This window comes from Macrotis lagotis, chromosome 1 (genome assembly GCF_037893015.1).
Source record: "Macrotis lagotis isolate mMagLag1 chromosome 1, bilby.v1.9.chrom.fasta, whole genome shotgun sequence".
Classification (NCBI taxonomy): Eukaryota; Metazoa; Chordata; class Mammalia; order Peramelemorphia; family Peramelidae; genus Macrotis; species Macrotis lagotis.
The window spans coordinates 791,010,781-791,035,709 of record NC_133658.1 but is presented as its reverse complement, the minus strand read 5'-3'; the positions used below and the strand labels follow the sequence as shown (position 1 = coordinate 791,035,709).

The window sequence follows — 24,929 nt, the reverse complement described above, 5'->3', positions numbered from 1 at the left end:
AAAATGAGTATCAAGAGGAAGGTGATAAAAGCACCTACGTGAAACTGAATCTGTGCAAAGTCTCCAGCTTCACTGTGCATAACATGATAAGTTGAAGGCACAGAAAGGAGTTCCCATTCGCCATCATTCACGAACATCTTTTTGTCTTTCTTAATGTCTTCTGTGCTCCTCAGGAAGGCAAGATCTAAATCTGCCACTGGAAACAACAGAAACTATTGGTCTTCACATAGCAGGAGAGGCTTCTCTAGCTTACCCTCATCCTTATTGTATTTTGTCCTTTCACTGACACCATTATTCACATTATCATCATCTTTATTGGATCCCGTATTACATACCCCAAGTTGGGTCTCCCTGTTTTGAATACTAGGTGAAAATAGTCCCCCAAAAACAGTGGGGATGAGAACTAGGTCATATTATCCATGGGTTGATGGTGCTGGCACCATAGCTTCCCTACAATCTACCTCTAGAGATAAAAATTGTATCATTATAACTTTCAAATCACAGGCAGTATAGATAACCCTAGAAACTCCCAAACTTGAATCAAAGCAGAGCTAAGATCATGGAACCATAGATTTAGAGAGGGAAGGGATTCCCAAGGTTATCTAATCCAATGTCATCATTTTACATGTGAGGAAACTGAGGTTGAGAGAAGTTAAATGACTTGCCCAAGGTCAAATAAGTAGGAAGCATCAGAGGCAGGTCTTCTAACTCTTACACCAGGAACACCCTCTTTATATTTCATGAAGCATCCAAAGTAATCTTCCCATTACATATGTCTAACCATACCACTCTCCTCCTCTAAAGCTTTCAGTGGCTCCTCATTGTTTATGGGATAAAAATATAAGTTCCTCACCCAGAGCTCCAAGGTCTTCTTTTTCTGACTCTAACTAGCCTTTCCAGTTTTATTTTCACACTTATTCTGCTTCATGTAGCCCAACTAAACAGGACTCAAACTGTCCTACATTTCTGAATCTGGGCAGGTAAGCTATCTCCCAGACTTAGAATGCCCTTTATCCTTATCTCTACTTGTCAAAATTCTTCTCTTCTCCAAGCTCTTATCTTCCTTTTAGTTGGGAATTCTTTAGCTGTCTCCTAAAGTTTTGCTAAAGCACTCACCTAGATCTCTTTCCCTCTCCTTGTTTTCTACCTTGCATTACACTTATTTAATGTATGCTATATCCTCTCCACACAACTGTAAAGACTAATCTTGTGAAAACAGGATTGTGTTGTTTTTCACTATTCTTTTCTGGGCACCCAGCATAAAGATCAGGTACTTTATAAACAAGTTGAGTTAAACTGAATTGAATTCAATTGAATAAACCACCTAATGACAAGGATAAAGTCAAGCAATGATAGATGTCAGCTCTTTTCACAGTGGCATATGTTCTCTCCATGAATATTTTCCAGGTAGCTGACCCCATTTCTCTGAGTTTACCTGTGTGCAGGATGCTATTGAAGGTTAGGCTGCAGTTCTGTGTATCAAATGGGAAAGCATATGTCTCCAAACTGCATGCAGAGACCACCTGGATGGGCTTATTGTTCTTAATAGTCCCAGATGAGTTCACGTAAACATAGGGAAGATCAGGTGATTTTTCAGTGTCCACGCTACATAAAGCATAAGAGAACTTGCTGTTGAATATGTCCTGGGTTGGTGACACAGTTCAGATTATACTAAGGAAGGACTGGTAAGTACTGGTCATGATACCTGTGACTGACCTCTCTATAAAGCAGAAAGAGATAGACATTTCCTTTGGGATGATTCAACATCAGCAATGGCCTCAGAATACAACTTCATGAGTTTTTCTCTATAGCTCTACCCCAGTGTTAATTAATGTTTATCTCATTTGAAGTCAATTCATTATATTTAAGGTCCACTTCAATTCCAAATTACTATTCTTCCTCTCCTATATATGTATGACAACATAGTACTGACTCAAATTTCAGAAACAATAATAAAGTAACTTAGAATGAAAATAAATAGCTATTGATTGGTCTGAGCATTCTAACCAAACTATGCCTTATTGAAATAGAACCAACTCCACCTACAATTCATTAATGATGATATCTGGAGCCCAGATGGCACTCAATGGAAGGGAGATTTCTCCTATTCCATCAAACATACTGGAGTTCCAGGCTAAAAACTCATCATTCCAAATCTGTAAGAAATCAAAAAGAAACTTGTCATAATGTAGCATTGCTAAAGAGCAGAGAAGAAGTTTATATTGATAACCCCAGGTGCTATCTTTTGCTAAAGTAAGTAGATTTCTTTCTTTCTCCTCCATCTCATCACCAATCAGGAAGAAGATGGTCAGCCCTAGATTAGAAATAGTAAATATACATTTGAGATGGCATGAGTTTGGCATTTAAGCACTGGTTAATTGTATAGCAAAAATAAGCATTTTTAATTATATATTATTTGCCAAAACTATATACAAAGAAATAAAGGTTCAAAATAAGTAATAATGCATATTCCTCACTAGGATTATTTTTATGTCAGTTCTAGGTCTAGATTCCAGTATGAATGAATAGAAGGAAATAGGCTCAATTACCTCTTGGTACCATACACTAGTTTTTAGTTTTTGATTCTGTGCATCCTGCAGAGTCAAAAAGAAAGAAAGAAAAATTTAAATATCACATTAAATCTTGGAATATCAATAAATCAAAGACCCAGTTCAATGGTATGTCATTTCAGGAGGAAAGAAATCAAATTTCACCAAGCAATCCTGATTTTTTAAGCATCGCCTCAACTCCTCCTGGCTCTCTTAAGTTCCCATTTATTATGCACACCTGTCTCTCTGAGCCTTACTATATTATCTGTGACAAAATGGCACTTTGACTGTACTTGACATCCCAAACGAATCACTAGTTTCTTTTCCACTCTAATTAGTTACTCTGCCATTAATCAGAATGAAGAATAATATATATATATATATATATTCTTAGCCAATCTTGGGCTAAAAATATGAGACTTAGCTTTTATTTGTAATCAAGATATTATTCATAAGCTTTCAAAAGTATGTTGTTTCAGCTGCTACAGGCAGTTATTCATATTAAGTCACACTATGTATGGATTTTCCTGCTCCTAAAAGAGGCTGAATGGGGTGAACATAAATAAAGTGTATTGTGGATGACATGATAAATTCCCTGAGGCCTACAATGAGTCAGTGATCACCTTTAAAAACTACTATCTCTCAGTGTGTCCTCCAGTGAAGAGAATCCTAAAACTGTTAGGCTACTGGGAGCTGGGACAAGAGGAGCAGTAGGAAAAATAGTTAATAGTCTTGAAAGAGTTTCTTGGGAAGGTGTGGATGGAGGACAGATATTTATAGTTAAAAACATCTTCATGAAACTATGTCTTCCTTTTGCCTCTCAATGATACGCTATTAATGAAGGCAATCCCCTTAGAGTAAAGAAAACAGGGAAAGAAGAACAAAATCCAATATGAAAAAATATGAAATTAAAGTCCTCCTTTGCATACATTCTAACCTGCTATTTTCATGTCCCACTGTTATTTGTGGTCTGATATTGGCTCAAGGCCCAGGAACCATTGAGATAGGCAAGAACCCAGTGTTCCTTTGTGTTATATATGGTGTTTAGGGCATGCCAGTTCTCAGTAAATAACAAATCATAGCTCTTGTGTTGTTAGTATGAAAGCAACTGGCAATTGGCCTTTACTTGTTTTTTTTTTCCTTTTTCCTGGATTGAAAGCATAAGATCAGTTATATAGCAGTATATTGTTGTTGCCCTTCTCCTCACCCCCAATTTCACTTAGTGTGGTTCTCATTTGAAGTTAATATTATATAACCTGGAGGTGTGAAGTTCCCTATACCATTTAGAAGATGAGAGAACTGTTGCTGAAAACTTTCAGAGGAAGAAGAAAAGACAGGATTTTAAGCAGATGTGGAGGCCCTCCATAAAGTTCAGTCTCAATGGATCATGTTTGCAGTCTTTCATAAGTACCAGATGGATGCTTTGGGACATTCAGGTTTTGGAGACCTGTTCCCTAGCATTATAAAATAGAAAAGGATTGGATTAATCACTAATTCCCGATGGAACAGCTTGTAACCACTATGAAGGGTGACTCTTAGCAAGGATAGAATCAGCTCATGTCTTGGCAGTTGAGATAAGGCCTTTATTAAAGCTCAGACAAGATGAGAAACTCATTGTCATTCCCATCACCTTGGAGATCATGGAATGCCCTTGCATACTTTCCCAAGAAAGCACAAGAATGGAGATTTTAATCCTAGCTCCATTTTGCAATAAAGAGCTCGGTAGCTGAAGAGAATAAGATCTAAATGCTGTAACTATTGTTGAAAGACTTAGTAGTTATGACCTTTGGAGAATTTCAGCTTCAAGGTATTTAAATTCTTAGTCTGTCTCTTGATACATCATATACACAAAAAATGAACTCATTCCATCCATTAAATGTACACGTTGCCCTTTTCCTCTTTTCTCTTTAATTGAAGTTGGAAAAGTTCCTTCATCGAATCAGAGTCACGAGGATGGGAAGAGGAGTTCTTTCACTATGTTGCTTCCTTCTCACGATTATTTTATCCATTAGATTCTTGATTGTCTGCAGTGATGGTGCCTTACTTCATTTCTCTCTTCTTGCCCACTTCTCTGCTCAATTGCTTTTACTTCGAGGATTTTTCCCTAATGCCTGATGGGGGTGGGTAAGCTTCATCTCTCCAAACCCAAAGAACACAATGTCAAAAAAGAGAGTTTGAGGCTAAAACGAAAATCTTTTAGTCAAAGGAAACAAGTTTCTCAATGCCAGCTGGTGAACATAATTGGTTCTCTGGTGGCATTATTCACAGCTCTTCCCCTGCGTATCTTTTTTTTCTTTATTTTCAGATACCTTCCATCTTGCTTGTTAAAAGCAAAGGATATTTCAGAGAATTGGAATTCATTAGTCTTCCTAACAGAGGGAGCCTATTTAGATCTAAATTGGTGGTTAGCAAATATACAGATAATTCCTCCACATTCTTATTTATCTTTCCCAGTTCCGGAGACTATAGAAACAGATGCCTCAACGTCTGGCTGGGAGGCTCTAGTCAATGGACTGGAATACAAAGGTATCTGGGATTCGAAATTGACAAAACTCAATAGAAACAAATTGGAACTCTTCACTGTTGAGTAGATTATCTCTATAATCAGATTTCCCTAAGGTACTCATAATACTCAGATATTCTCAAACAAGACTGTAGTCTTTTATATAAACAAAACAGGAGGCACCCCATCACGGTAGAAGTGATGTACAGGGATGAAAGCTGGGCCATGAGTTTCTCATTCCTAACAAAAGTTATCAACAGTTCAGCTGCATCCAACAGTTTCATTGGGAGTGGGCTTGCATGAGCTTAGTCTGCACAGCATCAAAGCTTCTAAAGAAACTTTCAGTAGTACTGACTTTCTGAACCAATAACCTTGGTCTAAACCTTCCAATGGGCAAAGCAGATTTTTCGTTATCAGATAAGCAAATAGATGAAAAAGCACTTCATAAATCTTAAATAGTTATATAAATGAAAGCTACTGCCATTTCAGGATATATGCAGAGTAGCCAAGATGGACATAAATACAGGAAATGGAACTGATACAGCAATTCTTCATTCAATCAATAAGAATCTGTATCTGATCCTGTGTTAAGTGCTGGAGACACTAAGAAAGGCAAAAAATACATTTTCATCAAGAGGCATTAAGATGACTATGACATGATCTTTTTCGTCAAAACAGGGAAATATGTGAAAAGAGCTCTAAAAGTATCAGCAAAATTTTACAGTAGTTCAGATGATAGAGAGATATTTTAATTTGGGTAAGGAAGTATGGACTGGTGGTGACTTTAGAGGAGGTAGCATTTAAGCTATGCTTAGGAAATCACTAATAAGGTCATTGTGGAAATATACTTTTCATGAAAGAGAATAAAATTAAATAAAACTGGCAAGGTAGGTTGAATTCAGACTGTGCAGGACTTTCAGTGTCAGACTGAGGAGTTTTGTCTTGCATCCTAGAGGCCACAAGGCACCACCCAAGGATTTTGATCATGAAAGACCATGGCGCAGTCAGACCTGTATCACTGGGTGGTCTTTTGACAGCTCTGTAAAGGATGAATAGGAAAGAGGGGCAAACAGAAGTAATTATTAATTATTATAATAGGTCAAAAAAGAAGTCATAAGAAAATCAGAGTAAAAAAGAATCTTTTTAAGGCTTTTTTTTTTGCAAGGCAAACAGGATTAAGTGGCTTGCCCAAGGCCACACAGCTAGGTAATTATTAAGTGTCTGAGACCGGATTTGAACCCAGGTACTCCACTATGCCACCTAGCCGCCCCTAAAAAGAGAATCTTTTAGATAATCTCATCCAACTTTCTTGTTTTATAGATAAGGAAAGAGGCTTAGAGAGGTTAAATGACTTGCCCAAAGTCGCATAAGTAATAAGAGGAAGGGAGAGATAAAGCTAAATACTTTACAAATATTTCATTTGATCCTTACAAATATTGATATTTTAGTTGTTAAGAGTAGGGAAGAAACAAACATTTGTGAAAAGAAAACTGAAAAATTGGCTGGACTTTCATTAAATGTTAAGGAGAGATATGAGCTATTTGAGGACCTGAGAGAAAACTGCTCTTCAGCTTCTTTCCCAACAGCCAGATTCCCAGCAAAACAGCTGCAGCTCCTGCCTATCAACTTCGACCAGCCCCTGTCAACACCTGTCTTCTGTTTTCTATAAACAGCTCCTCCTATCAACAACCATGCCTTCTGTCCCCAGTTCCATATAAGCTCAGTTTCCTTGCTCCTATCATCATTGGGTCATTTACTATCCTTCCTATATCTTCTCTTTCTTCCCTTCTTCTGGTTTTTTCCATGCCTCAATTCAGGACTTCATCATAAACAGCTAACCACTTCTAACAAAATATAAAACAAAAAAATTCCATCTTTCAGGTGTGACCCCAACAGTCTTTATATAATTTTCCCATAGTCCAAGCCAAAGTTAGTTGATTTATGGTTTATCAATCATAAAACTGAAAGCTCTAAAAATACACACACACACTCTGATGGACCACAATGCAGGCAGCTATCATTAACTCAATCAGGGCAATGTCTTAAAATAGCCCTCTTAGTACATTTATCTTAAGAAGCATTTCTTTCTCTGGTCGAAAAAACGATTCTCAAAATTTTACCTGAGAGACTGTTTCTTTCAAACTGATTTTATTATTTTTTCCTTACACAAATATTATTTTTCTGTCCTTTTCAGTAGCCAAAATGTTCTTAAACAAAAAAAGAGTAAGTCTTTAGGTAGAATCACTAAGATTTGGCAACTGATTGACTAGGGGGAATAAGGAAGAGAACTGAATCAAAGCTATTTCAGAGGATGCAAACCAGGGTAATTTGGAGGAACACAGTACCCTCAACAGAAATTGAGAAATTTGGAAGACAGAATGATTTATTCAGGAATATATTGACTTTGAGATACTGATGAGAAGAAGGTCACTACATAGCTGGCAATGCAAGACACAGAGCTTGAAAGCATGATGTATACTCTAATTACAGGGGTATGCTTGCTTTGGAACGGGAACAAAAAATATTAAATTTTATTATGAGCATTTATATGTTGAAATCAAGAAACAGTATAAATGCAAGATTTGTTGGAGTCCAAAGTGAAACAGGAACAATTCTACCTTATGCTAGATAGTATGAGACTTAGGAAAAAAGAGTAGAGGAAGTCTCAGTGCCTTAGCTATATAGTTCTAGGACTATACTATATCATTATATAATTCATTTGATGCTTCCTTGACCAAGTTGAATGATGATCCAGTCTGGTCAAGCCCATTAAATAATGCATTGGTAACCCAGGGACAAAATTTCCGAGTAGTATCTCCTTTATATAGTTGAGGAAACATCCCTAGGAGACCAGGACTCCAAATTTACACATAGAAAACTGTCTCAAAGGAGTTTCAATTTAGAGCTTGGTTAACGCTGGGCCTTTCTTAGGGGGTTGTTAACTAGAATTAAATTAAACATCTTTCAGGATTTTTATGTAACCTATTTTGTGCATGAAAAATAAAAGGCTTTAAAAATCTTTTCCCATTTCCTCTTTCTCTATTACTGTAGAGGACAATAGCAATTTCCAGTTCCTCAGGCTCACAACTAAGAAGTCATTTTGGACTCCTCACTATCTCTCACCCTCACCACCACCCATAACTTTGCTCCATCTTTGAATTTGCCCCTTCTCTCCTTTGACACTGACACTGCTCTAGGGCAGGCCTTCATCATCCCACGCTTGAATTATCACAACAGCCTATTTTTGAGTCTGCCTGCTTCAAGTCTCATTTCACTTTCTTTCATCCACTAAAGTGATTTTAACTCATTAGCCTCTAGTGGCTTCCAATCACCTCCAGGATCAATCAATAAATCAATAAACATTTGTTAAAAGACTACTATGTTCCAGATTCTGTGTTCTGCACTAGGGATACCAAAAAAAAGTAAAAGAAAAAAGTTTCTGCCTACAAGGAGCTTACAATCTATTGGAGGAAACCATATGCAAACATTATATGAGAGAGAGAGAGAGAGAGAGAGAGAGAGAGAGAGAGAGAGAGAACTAACTATTTAGAGGGAAAAATAGGAAATAATTTCCCAAGGGAAGATGTTATAATTTAAAAGGGAAGTGGAGAAAGATGGGAATTTTAGATGAGACTTAACAGAATACAGGGAGGTCAGCACTAGAAGTAGAGGAGGAAGGGATAGCCCTGCCAACTGAGAGATAGAGTGTCGTGTTTATGGAAAAGCTAGGAGGCCAGTGTCACTTTATTGAAGAATACCTGTTGGGGAGTAAGGTATAAGAAGACTGGAGAAGTAGATGGGGCTAGATTACGGAGAGGGTTTTGAATGTCAAAATGAAACATTTTGAAATTGATGCTGGAAGCAAGGGAACCATTGGAGTTTATTGAGCAGGGGAGTGACATGGTCAGACTTGTACTTTAGGAAAAATCACTTTAATGACTGAATAAAAGATGAATTGGAATAAGAAGAGACTTAAGGCAGGCAGACCCACCATTAAGTTCAAGCAGTAATCAAGACAAGAGGTGATAAGTGGGGACAGTTGGATGGGGAAAGAAAGGGGCATGTTCAAGAAATATTTCAGAAATGAAATGAACAGGTCTTGATAACAGATTTGATAAGAGAGGCTAAAAGAATGGGAGGAATTCTGAATAACTCCATTATTGCAAGCCTGAGAGACTGACTGGATGGCAATAAAAAGTGGTAGGGATGAGGATTTAAGGGAAAGATAATGAGTTCTGTTTTAGACATGTTGAATTTAAGATATCTACTTGATATCCTTTACCAAATGTCAAAGAGGGAGTTGGAGATGTGAGATTAAAGGTCAGCAAAAAGGTAGAGAGAGGATAGGATTAAATATAAAATAACTCTGGCATTCAGTTCCCATCATAACCTAGCCCCTAGCTCTTCAGTCTTCTTGTACTTTACTTCTTGTACTTTATTCTCCAGTCCAATGATAATGGCCACACCATCTCCTGGCTCCAATGCCTTTTCTCTGACTGTCCATCATGCCCTGGAATGCTTTTACTCTTCTGCTTGCCTGATCTTCCTGGCTTCCTTTAAATCCCAATTAAAATCCCTTCTTTTTGCAAGACCCCTTCCCCAATCCCTTGTAATTCTCATATTTCATTTGTTAATGATTTCCGATTTATCCTGTATATAAGATTGCTTTGTACATTTTTGTTTATTTCTGCATGCTTTCTCTCCCAATAGATTGCAAGCTCTTTGACAGCAGAGACTACCTTTTGTCTCTTTTTGAATCCCCAATGTTTAGCAGTATCTGATATGCTAAAACTCAATAAATATTTATTTTTGTTTATTATTTATTATTATTATTAATATTGTTTAATTTTTAATGTCACAAAACATGATTTAATTTATTTAAACATGAATGTGGAAATCTGCCTAAAAATTACTTGGACTAAATAACAAGTACAACAGAAAATTTTATCATAACTATTATCTTTTAAAATGTAAGTTCTGCATTGGTTTTCTCATCAGTTTCAATACCAGATCCAATAAATCAAGGCAAGAGTACTTGGCTCAAAGTACAGAGCTTAAAAGCTAACATATAACCATTAAAATATATGTATTCTCTCTCATTTTAAAATGGTATATTTGGCAAAAATCTGCTCTTAAATTAATATGAGACCTGAATTATGAGGACTGTTTCCCTTTATTATCTTGTAATTAGGAAGTCTTCTGTGACTAAAAGCAAACACAAAAAACAAAATTCAGTCATCTCAAAATCAGCTCCACCCAACTTTGGGCAGCATTTTAGGAAGGAGCATCTCTAAACATTGAAACACTATATTCATTTTCTAGACATGGAATATTTTTTTCCTTATTCCTAAAATGCTTAAGCATTGGAAAGAAAGACTGCCTATTACCTTCATAGTTCATATGAATTTTGTGTCTGTCATATTTGTTAAAGCTGGGGCTTGGAATAGGCAAGATAGGCAAACTCATACACAGAGTAAGGGTAGTGGTAAGAAATATTTTTACCTTTTGAAAATATGCATGTTTTTAATCTTAGAAAGTATTGCTTCCATGATAGCTAGGTATTTTATTTTGTGATCATTCATGTCATGAATCATAGGGAAGGCTCAAAGCTTTTGGTGGAACAACTATTGTTATAACACCACTATTTTTTAGAGGTAATGCTGTGTTCATATTTTGATGAGGGAAGTGGGGGCATGTATAATTTTCAAATCCTGCTCAAAGATCATAAAATCCAAGTCTGAAAATCTTCTTTGTAAAGTATCTTGAATTTTACTGGTTAATTCTTCCTTCAACATCAATAGGGACTTTGGGAATTTTAATCCAGAATTCCCACTTACATACAGCAATCATAAAACTTTCATCCATTTCAACTGGAACCTTCTTTATTTGGCACCTACTACATTCAGGCAGTATTTATCAGGAGCTAGCATATAAATAAAGGCAAACAAGATAGTCCTTACCACATCCAATACAGCGTGAACCAATAAATCCAGGTAAACAGTTGTGACCTGAGTCCAGTTTTGAACAGGTCTCACTCCCTTGTGATAATTCTGCAGTAGCTTTTGAGTCAAATGGTAAAGGGTAGAATTTCTAGGATGAGGAGTACCTGTGCATAGGATCCCTGAAAAGAAAATCGATGACCATCAGTAAGACATAAGAATGAAAGATAATGGGATACATTCTATGAAAACACACGATACAATGATAAGTAAGAGATGAGAATAGGAGAACCTAGATACAGATGGAGGAGACAAATGAAGAATGCAGGTCACTAGTCAGAAATTTTCTGAGTTTTTTTAATGGGTTCAAAATTTGATAACACTTAGTAGAGTTGACATTTTTCCTCTAACAACCATTTTTGGCCTAATGTTTATCTATAGTTATTTATTGTAAAACTATAAATTCACTGGCATTTCTCAGTCATTTGGAGTTTTAAGTCTTCTTACGCAAAGTAAGTTGGTGATTTAAATGCCCCAGGAGCAAAATTTTATAGCAAAAACAACTGAACCAATTTATCATTTCAGGGGACTCATGGCAAATGTTTCTAGTTTTTTTATAGAAGACTCAGAATTAGTAGTTATTGGAAATAAAATTCCTTCTCACCTTTTCAAGGACATAGGTGAAGACTGGCTATTTATTGATCATTAGCACTATTCTTAGTGACTCAAATAAAAAGGGAATCATCTTGGAACTCCAAAAGCTTCTTTTAGTAAAATTAAACTTTTACTTAATTCTTTCTTCTGAATACTAATTTAGCTTAATTGGATTTTTTATTTCATATTCTATGAACCTCCTTCAACAAATTAAAAAAAAAACCTACCATGAAGAGGGTTACCATAATTAGGGAGGCAAGTCAATTGAAAATGGAGAGCAAGAAGATATATTTGCTGTCAGTATTCACAAGGAGGGCATTAGCCTTCCTCTGAGGCCATTGGTAGGTACCTTATAAAAGCAAAATTACTCCAACTCTTCAAGCTACTATTTCCTATTCTGTACTATACAGAAAGGGGGTAAATAAGGTAGTCAGTAAGCTTTCACTGTGACATAGGGATGTACTTCCTGGAAATCAGGGTTTTTTTGATTATTGTCCAGTTTTTACATTCATGTCTGAGTCTTCATGATCTCATTTGGGATTTTCATTTAAAGGCTTGCCATTTCCTTTTCCAGCTCATTTTACAGAGGAGGAACTAAGGCAAACAAGGTTAAGTGACTTGCCCAGGGTCATATAGCTAGTAAATATATGAGGTCTTCCTGACCTCAAGCTGAGTCTTTCTGACTTCAAGCCTGGCAACTCTCTATCTTCTGTGTCACTTAGTTGCCCTAAGAATCAAGTTACCTCAGTGATTTTCCCTATAAATCTCTGTGCTTTTTAAGTGTCAGCTGGAAAAGTCTTTTTCACTAGACCAGAGCTGTCCAACTTTAAACTATCTTAGGACCACATTAAAAATAAAATAATTATTCAAAGGATGCACACAGAGTAAAAAATATATAGTACACTAATATGATAGTTAATTTGTAGTCTTACTTTAGTTAGGTTTGGCAAATGCTACAAAAAGTCATGGTAATTTTAAACTTCTGAGAAAGTGCAGGGGCGGCTAGGTGGAGTAGTGGATAAAGCACCGGCCCTGGAGTCAGGAGTACCTGGGTTCAAATCCAGTCTCAGACACTTAATAATTACCTAGCTGTGTGGCCTTGGGCAAGCCACTTAACCTCATTTGCCTTGCCAAAAAAACACCTAAAAAAAAAAAGAAAGTGCATCATGAATATGACAGTCAAAGGCGCCAAGAACAAAAGCAAACAGAAAACAACAAAGCAACAACATAACAGTATAAAGGTAAGCAAGAGCATAGTCTACATCATACAGATGGAACACATCCCACAGATCAATTGAAAATTCCAATTCTACTAGATTTATAGCAACTACATCCTTGAAGGGCTTCAGACACTTACTGGCTGGGTGAGCCTGGGCATCACATAACCATATTACCCTCAGATCCTCATCTGTAATGAGCTGGCTAAAGGAATTCAGTATCTTTGTCAAGAAAATCCCAAATGAGGTCACAGAGTTGGTCATGATTGAAAAATGACTAAACTGAACCAGAACATCCTTGAAATCACTTTCCCATTCTTTTGAATGTGTCTATGTCAGAAGTTAGCAGAACAAAGGACAGCTAAGGGTTATGGGAGCTTGAGAAGTAAAATTAACACTTTCAATTCTACCAGTTCTATAGGATTTGATAGTGCTTAAAATTAAAGGGGTGGCTCTCAGTTTGTGATACAGCAAAAGGATTCTATATCTATATCCTGGATGATAGTTCCATCAATTCTTTCAGCTATGATAGCATTCCTGTTGCCCTAGCTTGTAATTTCTGTTCCAGTGTGTCAAGAGAATTATGAGCAGACAATGATTTTTGGAGGTCATTTGGGCTGATTAAAACCTCATCTTCGACAAATCCAAGAAGGGTGATTGTTAGTTTGGGAAAGAATGGGCCATCCTGCCCTAGAATGGACCAGTCTTCTGATGGAACAGGGCAGCTCCCTGCTGGTAAATCTGTAAAGGTGGAGTTTCTAGAACTTTGAAGGCATTTCTATCAGAAGCAGAATTTGGGGACTCTGATAGGAAAGATGGATTTTGATAGTCAAAATGAATTCCTATTGAGAACCATTTTAGTCTAGGAAGAGGCAGTACTGATGCAAATATTTCAAAAAGACCTAATTTCTTAAAATACTGTTTAGCAGGGCATCCTATTGCTTGGGGATTTGGAACATAGCGTTAAAGGAACATCTATAAAGACAAAAGAAACAGGTTTAATATGAGATTGAGTGGAACTACTGAAGTAATAGAAAAGTTCCAGTCCTATATGTGACTAGTTTGGTGAGTTTAGGATAAAAAACATAGAAGACAGGGGAAACTAGGACTGAATAAGAAGAAAAGAAAATAAGAAGAAAAGTTTGAGATTTATCTCCCAAAACTTCAAGAGAAGGGCAGCTGATCCATAGAAGAGAGTGCTAGATGTGGAAGTATTGAGATATATGATGCAGACTTATAATAGTCTGTGCCAACTCACACTAGGATGGTACTACTAACAACCATTGATTGGGGCCAATGAATGGGGGGGATAATGTTTTGATTTCTGTTGCTGTGGACCAATTCTCCCTGCATAGATAGAGTAAAATTGGGTTGCTAGCTAGGGAGGTAAAGTGACCTTATGAGGGCTGAATTTAAAGACCTGGGTTTGAATCTTTGACCTGCTACTTCCTGGTTATGTGATGTCAGGCAAGGATTTCAGTGAGTGTGTGTGTGTGTGTGTGTGTGTGTGTGTGTGTGTGTGTGTGTGTGTGTGTTAGTGTTATTTCTAAATCATCTACAAGCTTTAAATCCTGTGATTCTGTGATAGAATTGTTAGAATCAGGGAGACAGCCATTGCTTATAGCCTCTCCTCTCCTCTGAATTTGCCTGAGCTAATAAAAGTAGAAATAATCCAGATCTTGGTTGGTATTTCCTAAATTCCTTATACAGTGGCCTTAAATTGAATGTGTTGACAGGAGGAAAAGCCCGGTGAGACTCCACTGTGACTAAGCAGTGTGGCTCTGGGAAATCTACTTAAATTTCCTAGGTGGGTGGTTTTCCCTTCACAATTGTATTTGTATTGTACTGAGTTGTGTATTCCTGTGCAAAGTTGTGAGCAAGGTCATGCTTAAAATTGATTGGGTCTAAAGCCTTGACTATACTAACTGGCTGAACAATGATGATGCTTTCATAATGTTAGCAATAACTTTGTCCTTTTGAATTCTTTCTTACTCTCAGATGTTTCTGTGATAATTACCAGAAAATCCTAGCAATCAGCAATGGTGGGAACCTAAAAATTAGGTAAAATGATTCAACAAATATTTTTAAGTGCCTACTATATACAAAATACTTCTAGATTCTGGTGGAAATAAAAAGCATATTTAAAATATAGTATCTTTGTTTATGGAATTTGAAATCTAATAAGAAAGATAAAATATATGCATATACAATTTTACTAGAGAATACCTAAGTTCTTTAGAGAGATTTTAAGTAAAGTGCTATGTGAGATTTGAGAGATCTAAGAGAGGAAATGGTTCTTACCAACTGGAAGGTATCCTTACTGACATGAAAAGCTTCATGAATAGATGATATTTGGGTTGATCTTTTAAGGATGACTAGGACAACTAGGTAGCAGATAGAGCATATGAGCTCTGGAGTCAGGAAAACTCCTCAAATCTGACCAAACAATACTTGAAGGCAAACCCTGTTTGCCTTAGTTTTCTCATCTGTAAAATGAGCTGGTGATCTTTGCCAAGAAAACCCCAAATGGTATCACAAGAAGTTAGAGATGAAAAATGACCCAACAAAAGGAATTCAACAGATAAAGAAGAAAAGTAGGGGCAGCTAGGTGGTGCACTGGATAGAGCACCGGCCCTGGAGTCAGGAGTACCTGAGTTCAAATCCAGCCTTAGACACTTAATAATTACCTAGCTGTGTGACCTTGGGCAAGTCACTTAACCCCATTGCCCTACCAAAAAAAGTAAGCACATTCCAAATGTAAAGAACAGCAAGAGTGAAAGCATAAAAGTTCAAGAATGTTTCAGGGACCAAAAAAGACTGATTTGAGTGGAGTACAGAATGCATGACCAGGTAACACATGGCATGAGGCAAGACTGGAAAAATAGGGAGCACTAGACTAAACCTCTTAGAATTCATTATTTCTTTCAATTCTCAACTCAAGTACCACTTTCTACAAGAAGACTTTCTTGATCCCTCAGTGCTAGCAAGGTACAATGCTAGGCCCTGAAGATCCATGACAAAAATGAAATAGTCCCTGGTTTCAAGGAGTTTACATCTAATCAGAAGAGATAACATACACATAATGTGTATACATACATGTATACACATGTGCATATATGTGCGTGCATGTGTGTGTGAAGGTAAACTGAATCACTTCCATTTAAATTGTCTTAGGAAGATTCTGAAGATCACCTGGTAGGAGAAGATAGCAGACATCGAGGTCCTTTCTTGAACTAAACTGCTAAATGTTGCTACAGAGAGTACAACTATGATGGGTTGGCCATATATATGCTTGCCAAAAAGACTATTTGGGGGAGAACTCACACAGAGCAAGTGCAAAGGTCAGAAAAAGTGATTCAAAGATATTATCCAGGTCCCTCTTAAGTTCTTTGGAATTGATTGCATGAGATGAGAGACACTGGTCCAGGACCACCCAATGTAGGTGCTGTGCTCTGTAAGCAAGGAAGAGTGGAAGCAGCTCAAAGGAAACAGGAGATGCACAAGCTTAGAGTAATCACTCCAATGTATTCACATGGACTATTTGTGCCCGACCTGTGGTAGAGCATTCTGAGCTCATATTGACCTGATCAGCCACAACTGACACACTGTAACTTGTCCCCAACATAATGAAGCTGTTTTGTCTTCTTTGATAATGGACAGGAACCATATATGTACATGGATGTGAAATACATACAAGATAATTTGGAGAGAAAGAGAGGGCACTAGCAACTGGGGGAACTGGGAAAAGGCTTCATGCCAACGGTGTCTCTAGATAAGTTTTGCAGTAAATAAGAGATTTTTAAGAGGTAGAGGTAAAGAGTGAGTGATTTGAGGCATTTTGCCCATCTGTGCAAAAACATGGAAATGAGGGAAAGAACAATTTTTTCCTCGATAATATTTTTTGAATATTAAAATATGGGGAAGAGGGAAATGTATAAGACTAGAATGGGTTGTGAAAGAGTTTAAAGCCAAACAGAGGGGTTTCTATGTGATGCTTAGATGCAATAAGGAACCAATGGAGTTTATTGAGTACAGGACTGATTTGCTTAAATTTGCATTTTTGGAATATCATTCTAAGGAATGGTAAGAGACTTGAGGCAGGGAAATCAATTAGGAGAATATTGGAATAGTTCAGAGATGATAAGGAGCTGAAGTATAATGGTAATAGTATAAGTGGAGAAAAGGTGGTAGATTTTCATGATGGTATGGAGATAGAAATGAACACAATGTGGTCATTAGTTGAATATATGGGGACAGAAGGATAGGATTGGGGAAAATTAAGAGTGCCCCATAGAACAAAAGCTAATTGAGGGCAAGGACTGTTATCTTTGTATCTCAGATCCCAGCACAATGTCTGCTACCATACACATATACACACATGTATTTGCATGTACATGTGGATGGATGGAGGTTTGTGTGCATATGTATATGTGTAACAGGCAATTAATGTATATGTTTAACAGGCAATTAATAAATAACTGTTGATTGAGAAAATCAATAAACACCTGAATAAGGTTGAATAAATATGATTTTTGTTTCATAGTCTTCTACTCAAAAAATCTTATCTCTTCTGACTCATTAAAAAATGCACTTATCAGAAAATACAATCTTTGTTTTGAGAAAATTCTCTCTGCTTGCAGAGGAAAAAATGGTTTCCTATGTGCCAGGAATCTTGATTCAGGGAAGAACTGGAAGGGCAATAATTTGGGGGGTGGGGGATGGGAAACAAGAGAAATGAGCATCAACAATTGTAAGTGACAAATTTGTGAATGCTTTCTCTGAATTGCAGAAAGATATTTTGTTCACAAGCTTTGCTAACCCTTGGGGAACTTGCAGCTTCGCTAAGTCATTGGACTGAAGCAAATTGCACACCTCCTGCCAAAGTGCGTGAGTGAAATCTAATCTGGAGTGTCCTGGGCATGCATTCGCCTGGGCTCTCAGTGGTTTTGATGGTTATTTTGATGAGCTGCTGAAGGTATGAGGGATCCAGCAGGAAACTGTAAATGAGATATCTTCTCCCTGTGCGACAATCCTGTTTATACCCATTTCTTTATGAATGATGTCATGTCACTTGCCGCCACAGGCAGCAATTTCTATGATTTATCAATGTCACTGTGACCAAAATGCTAACAAAATTGTGCAGGAGGTATACTTCCAGACTTATTGTGGTCAGTAGAATATTCACCTTCATTATCATCAGAGTTAGGAATCTAATGAGTGCTTTATTTTCTAACTATGCTCCCAAGAAGATGATAAAAAGCAGCAGCATATATTCCACTGTACAGACAGGGGTGGGAAAAGATGAGAATGATTGGGAGTGGGGGGAAGAGGGTGAGACTAAATTTGAGTATCATTTTCAGGGTCATTTTGAACAGTGATTTTCAAAATGAACAGTATATCTGGCCAGGAAATATATTCGTGGATAAGACTACTTGATAGGATTTTTTAAATGACAATATGGCAGTGGTAAGGAATCAGGATTTCCTACGAGGTTGGTCTGATGTTCTCTCTTCTAGTTTGGCAATGGATAGCCCACCTTTTGCTTCACTAGTGAGGTCCAAATTCAAGTTTCAGATAGGGGAAATACTAAAGGGAGTATGTTAGTATAAGGGACATAGTTAAAGACTGAAAGGGGAGATAGTCCTGGGGAATGAATGAGTCAGCCCATTTCCCCCAATACCATTATTTTTCTTGGGCATATTCCAAATATTCTGGGTCTGAATTGAGTAGGATACATTTTTCCTAAAACCTGGCAAAAATATCTGTATGAATTTCCAGAGATAAAGGTAGAAACACAAAAGTGCTTTTAGAAAGAAGAAAAGAAGGCAATAGTAAAAAGAAACTGGAACTAGCAACAAAGAAGAAAAAAATTATGGAAGAAAGGTAATGAACAATTGAATTGTTTTTGTGTTCTAGGGGAGAAGACTATTTTTTCAAAGAAGAAATAATAATTACAGTTCTACTATGAATGCGAATTTGCCTGAGGAGAAAGATCAATTACAAGAAAGAGATTAAGAATTTAAGTGACCATTAATTAACAGTAAATTATGCCCCCATGAAAGCCAATGTGACATTCCCACAAGTACTAAATGACTCAGAGATCAGAGATATTTCAACATTGATAGATGCCATCAAGAACAAATCTAAGAATAATTCTTGGCCCAATTGTCTTCTTGAATATTAATTTTTTAACTTGTATATTTCATTTGTCTACAGGGAAGACTCTCCTGGAAGTAAAATCTGTGAAGGAAAGAATTTTGAAGTACTTTTAAGTACAGGAGGGTACCAAAAATGAAAGAGAAAGAAAATGAAATTATGTCTTCATTATCTTTGTTTTGATGAATGGGCACAGCTTCATGATAAGGCACAGTTAATTCCCTTGCAATGTTTTGCCCTTACCCCTAGGTGTAGTGTCTCTTGCACCCACCATTTGAGTGTGGTTTCTTTAGTACTAGAATGAAACTGGGTCTGAGAATTGGTAGGAAATAGATCCCAAGGATGAAACTGAAGCTTGAGCAGGATAAAGAAGAGTTTATTGGAAATATATATGAGTGATGCTTAAAATATTCATGATAGCATTAAAAAGCAGAAAGCATTATTGGAGTTTAAGAATTAACCTTATATTTTCACAGCATAGTAAGTACTCACTGGTAATTTGTTCAAACCTTTTGCATTTACAGACCATCTTTGATAACCCAACAAAATTCCAAAGGAGTTCTATTACTGTAACAAAAGAAATATCTGAGCCCAATTTTTTTCTGGAATCATTGTGAAATACTTTCTATTCTGTGTTTAAATTACCCATGAAGCAAATCCTCCAAAATCAGAGAAGTAGGAAAAGATTCCTTTTTTAAAAGTTTTTCTAACTTTAATATATATTTTTTCAGAATACAAAACTTCATTCTGTCAGCTTCTACAAGTTTGTGGTTATAGGTTCATAGTTGTAATCTGCTGTGCATCTTCTTTTTGGCATTTACACTTCAAATCTGCCTATGCTTCCTTTGTTTTTTATGCTTTAAAATTTCTACTATTTTAAATTCAACCTTCCTGAATTTCTTACATTACCTTTGGGAGCAGTAGGTCTCTATTATTTTCTTCCATCTACCTTATGAGTCATCACTTAAGTATCTGGCAACCCACACTATTTCCACAGAATTTTTGAATTTATAAAATGTTCATCAGTTCCTTATCAAGACTTCTAGGATTCCCATACCTCAACTGGGAAAACAATAAAATGAACATTGGTGCCTCTAGGTGACAACATGAGGAGTCAAGAGAATTTTCCTTAATTCATTAAAATGCATTAGCTCAAAAGTATTGCTAATGTTAAAATAGAAACAACAGCATGAGAAAAAAGTACTATCATGATGGGTAACTTATTTTTTTAAGCTAGAGAAATCTTGATGTCAGATTATCTAGATTCAGTGACCCACCTGCATTAGAATAATGCCCAGAACTGTGCTCTATAAAGCTTCAGATAACAAAAGCTGTAGTAACAAAAGAATATTCAACTGAGGACATGGTATACTTCTGGAAAACATTTATAGGGCTTCTAAAGGCACAACAATTAAGAAGGGTAAGGATATTTGTTGGTTTTTGTTTTTACTCGAATGCAGAAAAGAATTTAAAAATAGAATATACCCAAAAGCTATCTATGAGAATAACTGCAAATAGGACTTGATTTTTTAGAAAAGCAGTCACTAATTAAATCATTAAAACAATACACTTTAGATTCTTTTTCTCATCTATAATGGGTATAAAAGCATATATCTATGGGTATCTAATTAAAACTGCACATCCTAAATGAATGATTGGTCTCTATATATCTTCTCAGTGCTGGCATTTTACAGATGGCTAATGAAACGAGCAATCAGGAGAGCGTGTACAGAATAGTGTATAAAATGACAACTCATGATTTCTAAAGACTTGACACACATTAACCATTAAAGTCACTTACCTGAAACTGCCACCAAGACAAGTGACAACAGCACTGCCATCACCCCCTGCCTAAGCATTCAACGGATGGTCCTCAAGAAGCCAATGGAAGCATTGTTTATCAGCTAGCTGAAGGATGTGACACAGAGCCTTTCCTTCCTAAGGAGGCTTCTCTGTGCTCTGTTCTGCTCTGTTCCTTTTTCCTATGGTGCCTGCTTTTTGTCTAGGCTGTTATAATCACTAAATGTGACCAAAGGCCAACATAACTCTCACTTGAATATTTTGGAACTAATGCCAGTGCCACCGCCTTCTCTTCCCTCCATGGTTTCTCCTTGGGGATCTGATCACAGGCAAGATTTTAATTTCTCTGACATAGGATAGCTAAGTGAATAATGGAATCTAAGGGGAGCCCCTAAGGAAAGGAAATTCTATTCTAATAGGATTTCCTGTAGTGCTTTTACCTTAGGCTATGCTGTTGCTGACATACAAAAGGCTGATCCCATTAATAATTAAGATCCAAATAGCTATTCCAAATCAGACTTAGGCAGTAACATCTTCAGCATTTGACAATAGTTACTGGGCTCTTGAATTACTCAGACTAATGGATATCTGTTATTGTTTAATGAAGAACAAATGCTAACAATGCACTGGGAAAAAACCCCACTATCTGCTTTTTGTCTTTCCTCCATCCTTTTCATTAAAAGGCATTGACTTTTGCAAATGGGAATACTTCTTAAATTTTCACTTGCCACAATTCAGAAGATATGAGATGATAATAAGCTAACTGAATGAGGACCAAGAAGAGATTGAAATGATTTTTCATTTTTCTCATTTTAATGAATGGACACAGGAGTTCAAAATCTTTGGATTGTTGCAGAAAACTAGAACTTCTGGTTGACATCTGAAAATAAGGAAAACTAAGGGTAGACAATAGACTTACTCTTTCCTTGTTTCTCTAATTTAGCTCTATGAATGTCTACTTAATTATCATACTACCCAGATTTAGAAATTTTGTTAATTCTAGATTCATGAATCCCAGCCCATGTCAGTCCCAACTATCCCATGAAAAAGCCTCTACTGCTTAGGGTAACTTTATACCATCACTACCCACTATTAAGGGTTTCCTGGCACAAAGATCCCTGAATTCATCTCTAAGGTTCTTTCCTCAATACTTTTTTTGCAATGTACCTTCCTCTCTCACACCCACTTAAGCATAACATGCTCAGTCATTTTGAATGCAATGAGAGGGAATTTTATTTCAGTGAGGAAGAATCTTGGTAAGATTCTATGTAGAATAAGTAAGTTATAGGTATACAGGCATCAAGTTTTTAATAGGTATTTCAGTTATCTTTCCTTATATTTCAAAGCTGGGTACTCAGTTCCTCATCAGAGCAATTAAGCAACAAAGTCCTTTCTGCTTGGATTTCAAATCTACCACATCCATGGGATCATGGATCAAATAAGGCTCAGCTAGGGTAAATGACTTGCTCAAGGTCACACAGATAGTGAATGACTGAACTATTATTCAAGTGCTGCTTGGACTGTATCACATTCTTACACAAATCAGAGGAGATTATTTTCCTAAACTCTAGCTCAATAGTTTCCTTGGACTGAAGCTATTTAATTTCCTTGCGCTAATCACACCCTTCCTGGGTAGTTAACTCCCTTGAGCTATTTCTTTGAAAGATTTCTCCAACTGACTGTTTTAAAATGACCTAAGTAAAAAGCAATGAAATTCCAATCTAATTTTACCTGGCTACTTCAAACAATGCTATGGACTGTCTCATCATTTTACCTCAGTGTGGTTTTAAAATTCTTACTTTTTCTAAAACCTAGAGTTCTGTCAAACTTTGTTCTTACATCATCATCTGGGGTTTCCAGTTTTCTAGCCTCCATACAGTCTGGTGAGTTAATCACCAATCTAGACATTTACTTACTGATTTATTTTTCTTCCATCTAAATATTGATATATCTAAAATCTAATAGTACTTATACTTGTCTCCACAGAAGTTTTACTACAATGTCTTATCATTCATCAGTCAACAAACAAGGATTTATCAAATGTCTATCTTATTCTAAGAATTGTTTTAAATGTTAGGGATTCAAAGAAAAGCCAAAAGAAAATCATTCCTTGCCCTTATGAAACTTACACATTAATGGAAAAGTCAGAATAGAAATAAGAAGGTATATGTAAGATTCATGTAGCTCAGACATGGTACTGGCTCTCAACTCTTTGTAAGTCCTCTCTTTTCCTGTTCTGGGATTGGGTTTTCTCATCCTACTTACAATCACTTTCAGATATGACAGAATGATTCCCCAGAAAGGTAAACACGTGGCCACAACTTAAAACTAGCAGTGCCCTCATGTGAGGGAGTTATATGCTTACCTCTTACAAATGTAACTCCTGAGCCCCTACTGTGTGCTCCCTATAAATGAAATGAGTCATAACACCATTGATTCTTGAACATGAAATGCTTACTAAACAAAAAGACAAAAGTAAAAATAATCATATTATTTACTTAACAAAAGTAAAAAGTAGAAATAATAAAAATATGACTTAACCCATAAGCTTGGGTCACATTCTTCCTCCAATGCCCATTGTATCCATAGGGGACAGTAGACACACAAATACTAAAACCTAACAGGGAAAAATGCATGGCTAGGGAAACTCATACATCTGGAATACTTACAAGACAGAGTAGCAGTTTGATTTCTTTGGTCTCTTTAGAGGGCAGTTTGTACCATTCATTACTTAATGGGCAAACTGCCTCTCAGCTTTTTGCTCCCTTTCTAGTCTTAACAACTCTTCTTCTGGAAAAGTCACATCTCTCCTATTCTCAGGTTGTTGGAGCACAGTCAAGCTACCTTTGAGAAGGTTCTGAGAAAGTGTTATTAACATAATTCAAATCAGGTACAAAGCCTGACTTTCCCTTTCTTCTTCCTTTCTTAAACTACAGAAGGCAATAAATGTCAACACAGGCATCCCTGAGAGGTTTCTTTCTTCTCTGAATGTAGTTGTGCTAGAGCCTTCCACCTAGCAACAAGTTAGGTCCTCCAGTTAGGTTCTTGCATCTGGAGAGTCTACCTCTAGTTAGCAACTATCTTCAGAGGCAATGATGTGACATAGCAAATATTGTTCTGTACCAGGACTCAGGAAGAGCTGCGTTCAAATCCACTCTCAGATACTAACTAGTTGTATTTTCTTTTTTTGTATTTGTTTATTTTTATTTTTCTTTAAATATACAAATATTTGTTTTCCAATTATATGTGCAATGTAGTTTTTACCTATCATTTTTTGGTAAGGTTTTGAATTTTACAATTTTCCCTCCACTCTCTCTTCCCTCCCCCCCACCACAGAAGACAATATGATAATCTTTACATTGTTTCTGTGCTGTGCATTGATCAGAACTGAATGTTTTGAGAGAAAAAAGCATATCCTTGACGAATAAATAAAATATTAGAAACAGAAAAATTCTGTAGTACATAAAAAACTTTTTTTATTTGAAAGTAATAATCACTGGTCTTTGTTTAAACTCCACAGTTCTTCCTCTGGATATAAATGGTATTCTCCATCATAAATACCCTAAAATTGTCCCTGATTATTACACTTATGGAATGAGCATGTCCATTAAGGTTGATTATCACCCTATGTTGCTATTAGGGTGTACAATGTTCTTCTGGTTCTGTTCTTCACTCAGCATCAATTCATGCAAGTCTTTCCAGACTTCTCTGAAATCCCATCCCTCCTGATTTCTAATAGAACAATAGTGTTCTATAACATACATATACCCCAACTTATTTAGACATTCCCCAAATGATGGGCTTCTCCTTGATTTCCAATTCTTTGCCACCACAAACAGAACTGCTATGAATATTTTTATACAAGTAATGTTTTTCCCTTTTTTCATGATCTCTTCAGGGTATAGACCTAGTAGTGTTATTATTGGATCAAAGGGTATGCACATTTTTATTGCCTTTTGGGCATAATTCCAAATTGCTTCCTAGAAAGGTTGGATCAGTTCATAGCTCCACCAACAATGCATTAGTGTCCCAGATTTCCTACATTTTCCTACATTTCCTTTCTGTTCATGTTGACCAATCTGAGAGGTGTGAGGTGGTACCTCAGAGAGAC

At 36.6% G+C, this 24,929-nt stretch overlaps 1 protein-coding gene across 1 annotated transcript in view; it reads right to left on the bottom strand.

The window, feature by feature from the left end:
- Positions 1 to 21,158, bottom strand: part of LOC141507061 (5-hydroxytryptamine receptor 3B-like) — a 31,382-nt gene extending 10,224 nt beyond the window's left edge. The window contains exons 1-6 of the mRNA XM_074214393.1: positions 20,820 to 21,158; positions 11,013 to 11,173; positions 2,550 to 2,594; positions 2,047 to 2,156; positions 1,436 to 1,605; positions 39 to 196 (exon numbers count right to left, since the gene is read on the bottom strand). Of these exons, the coding sequence (XP_074070494.1) occupies positions 39 to 196; positions 1,436 to 1,605; positions 2,047 to 2,156; positions 2,550 to 2,594; positions 11,013 to 11,173; positions 20,820 to 20,877 (702 nt within the window). The 5' untranslated portion in view covers positions 20,878 to 21,158. The remainder of the gene's footprint in view (positions 1 to 38; positions 197 to 1,435; positions 1,606 to 2,046; positions 2,157 to 2,549; positions 2,595 to 11,012; positions 11,174 to 20,819) is intronic.
- Between the last annotated feature and the right edge of the window lie 3,771 nt (positions 21,159 to 24,929).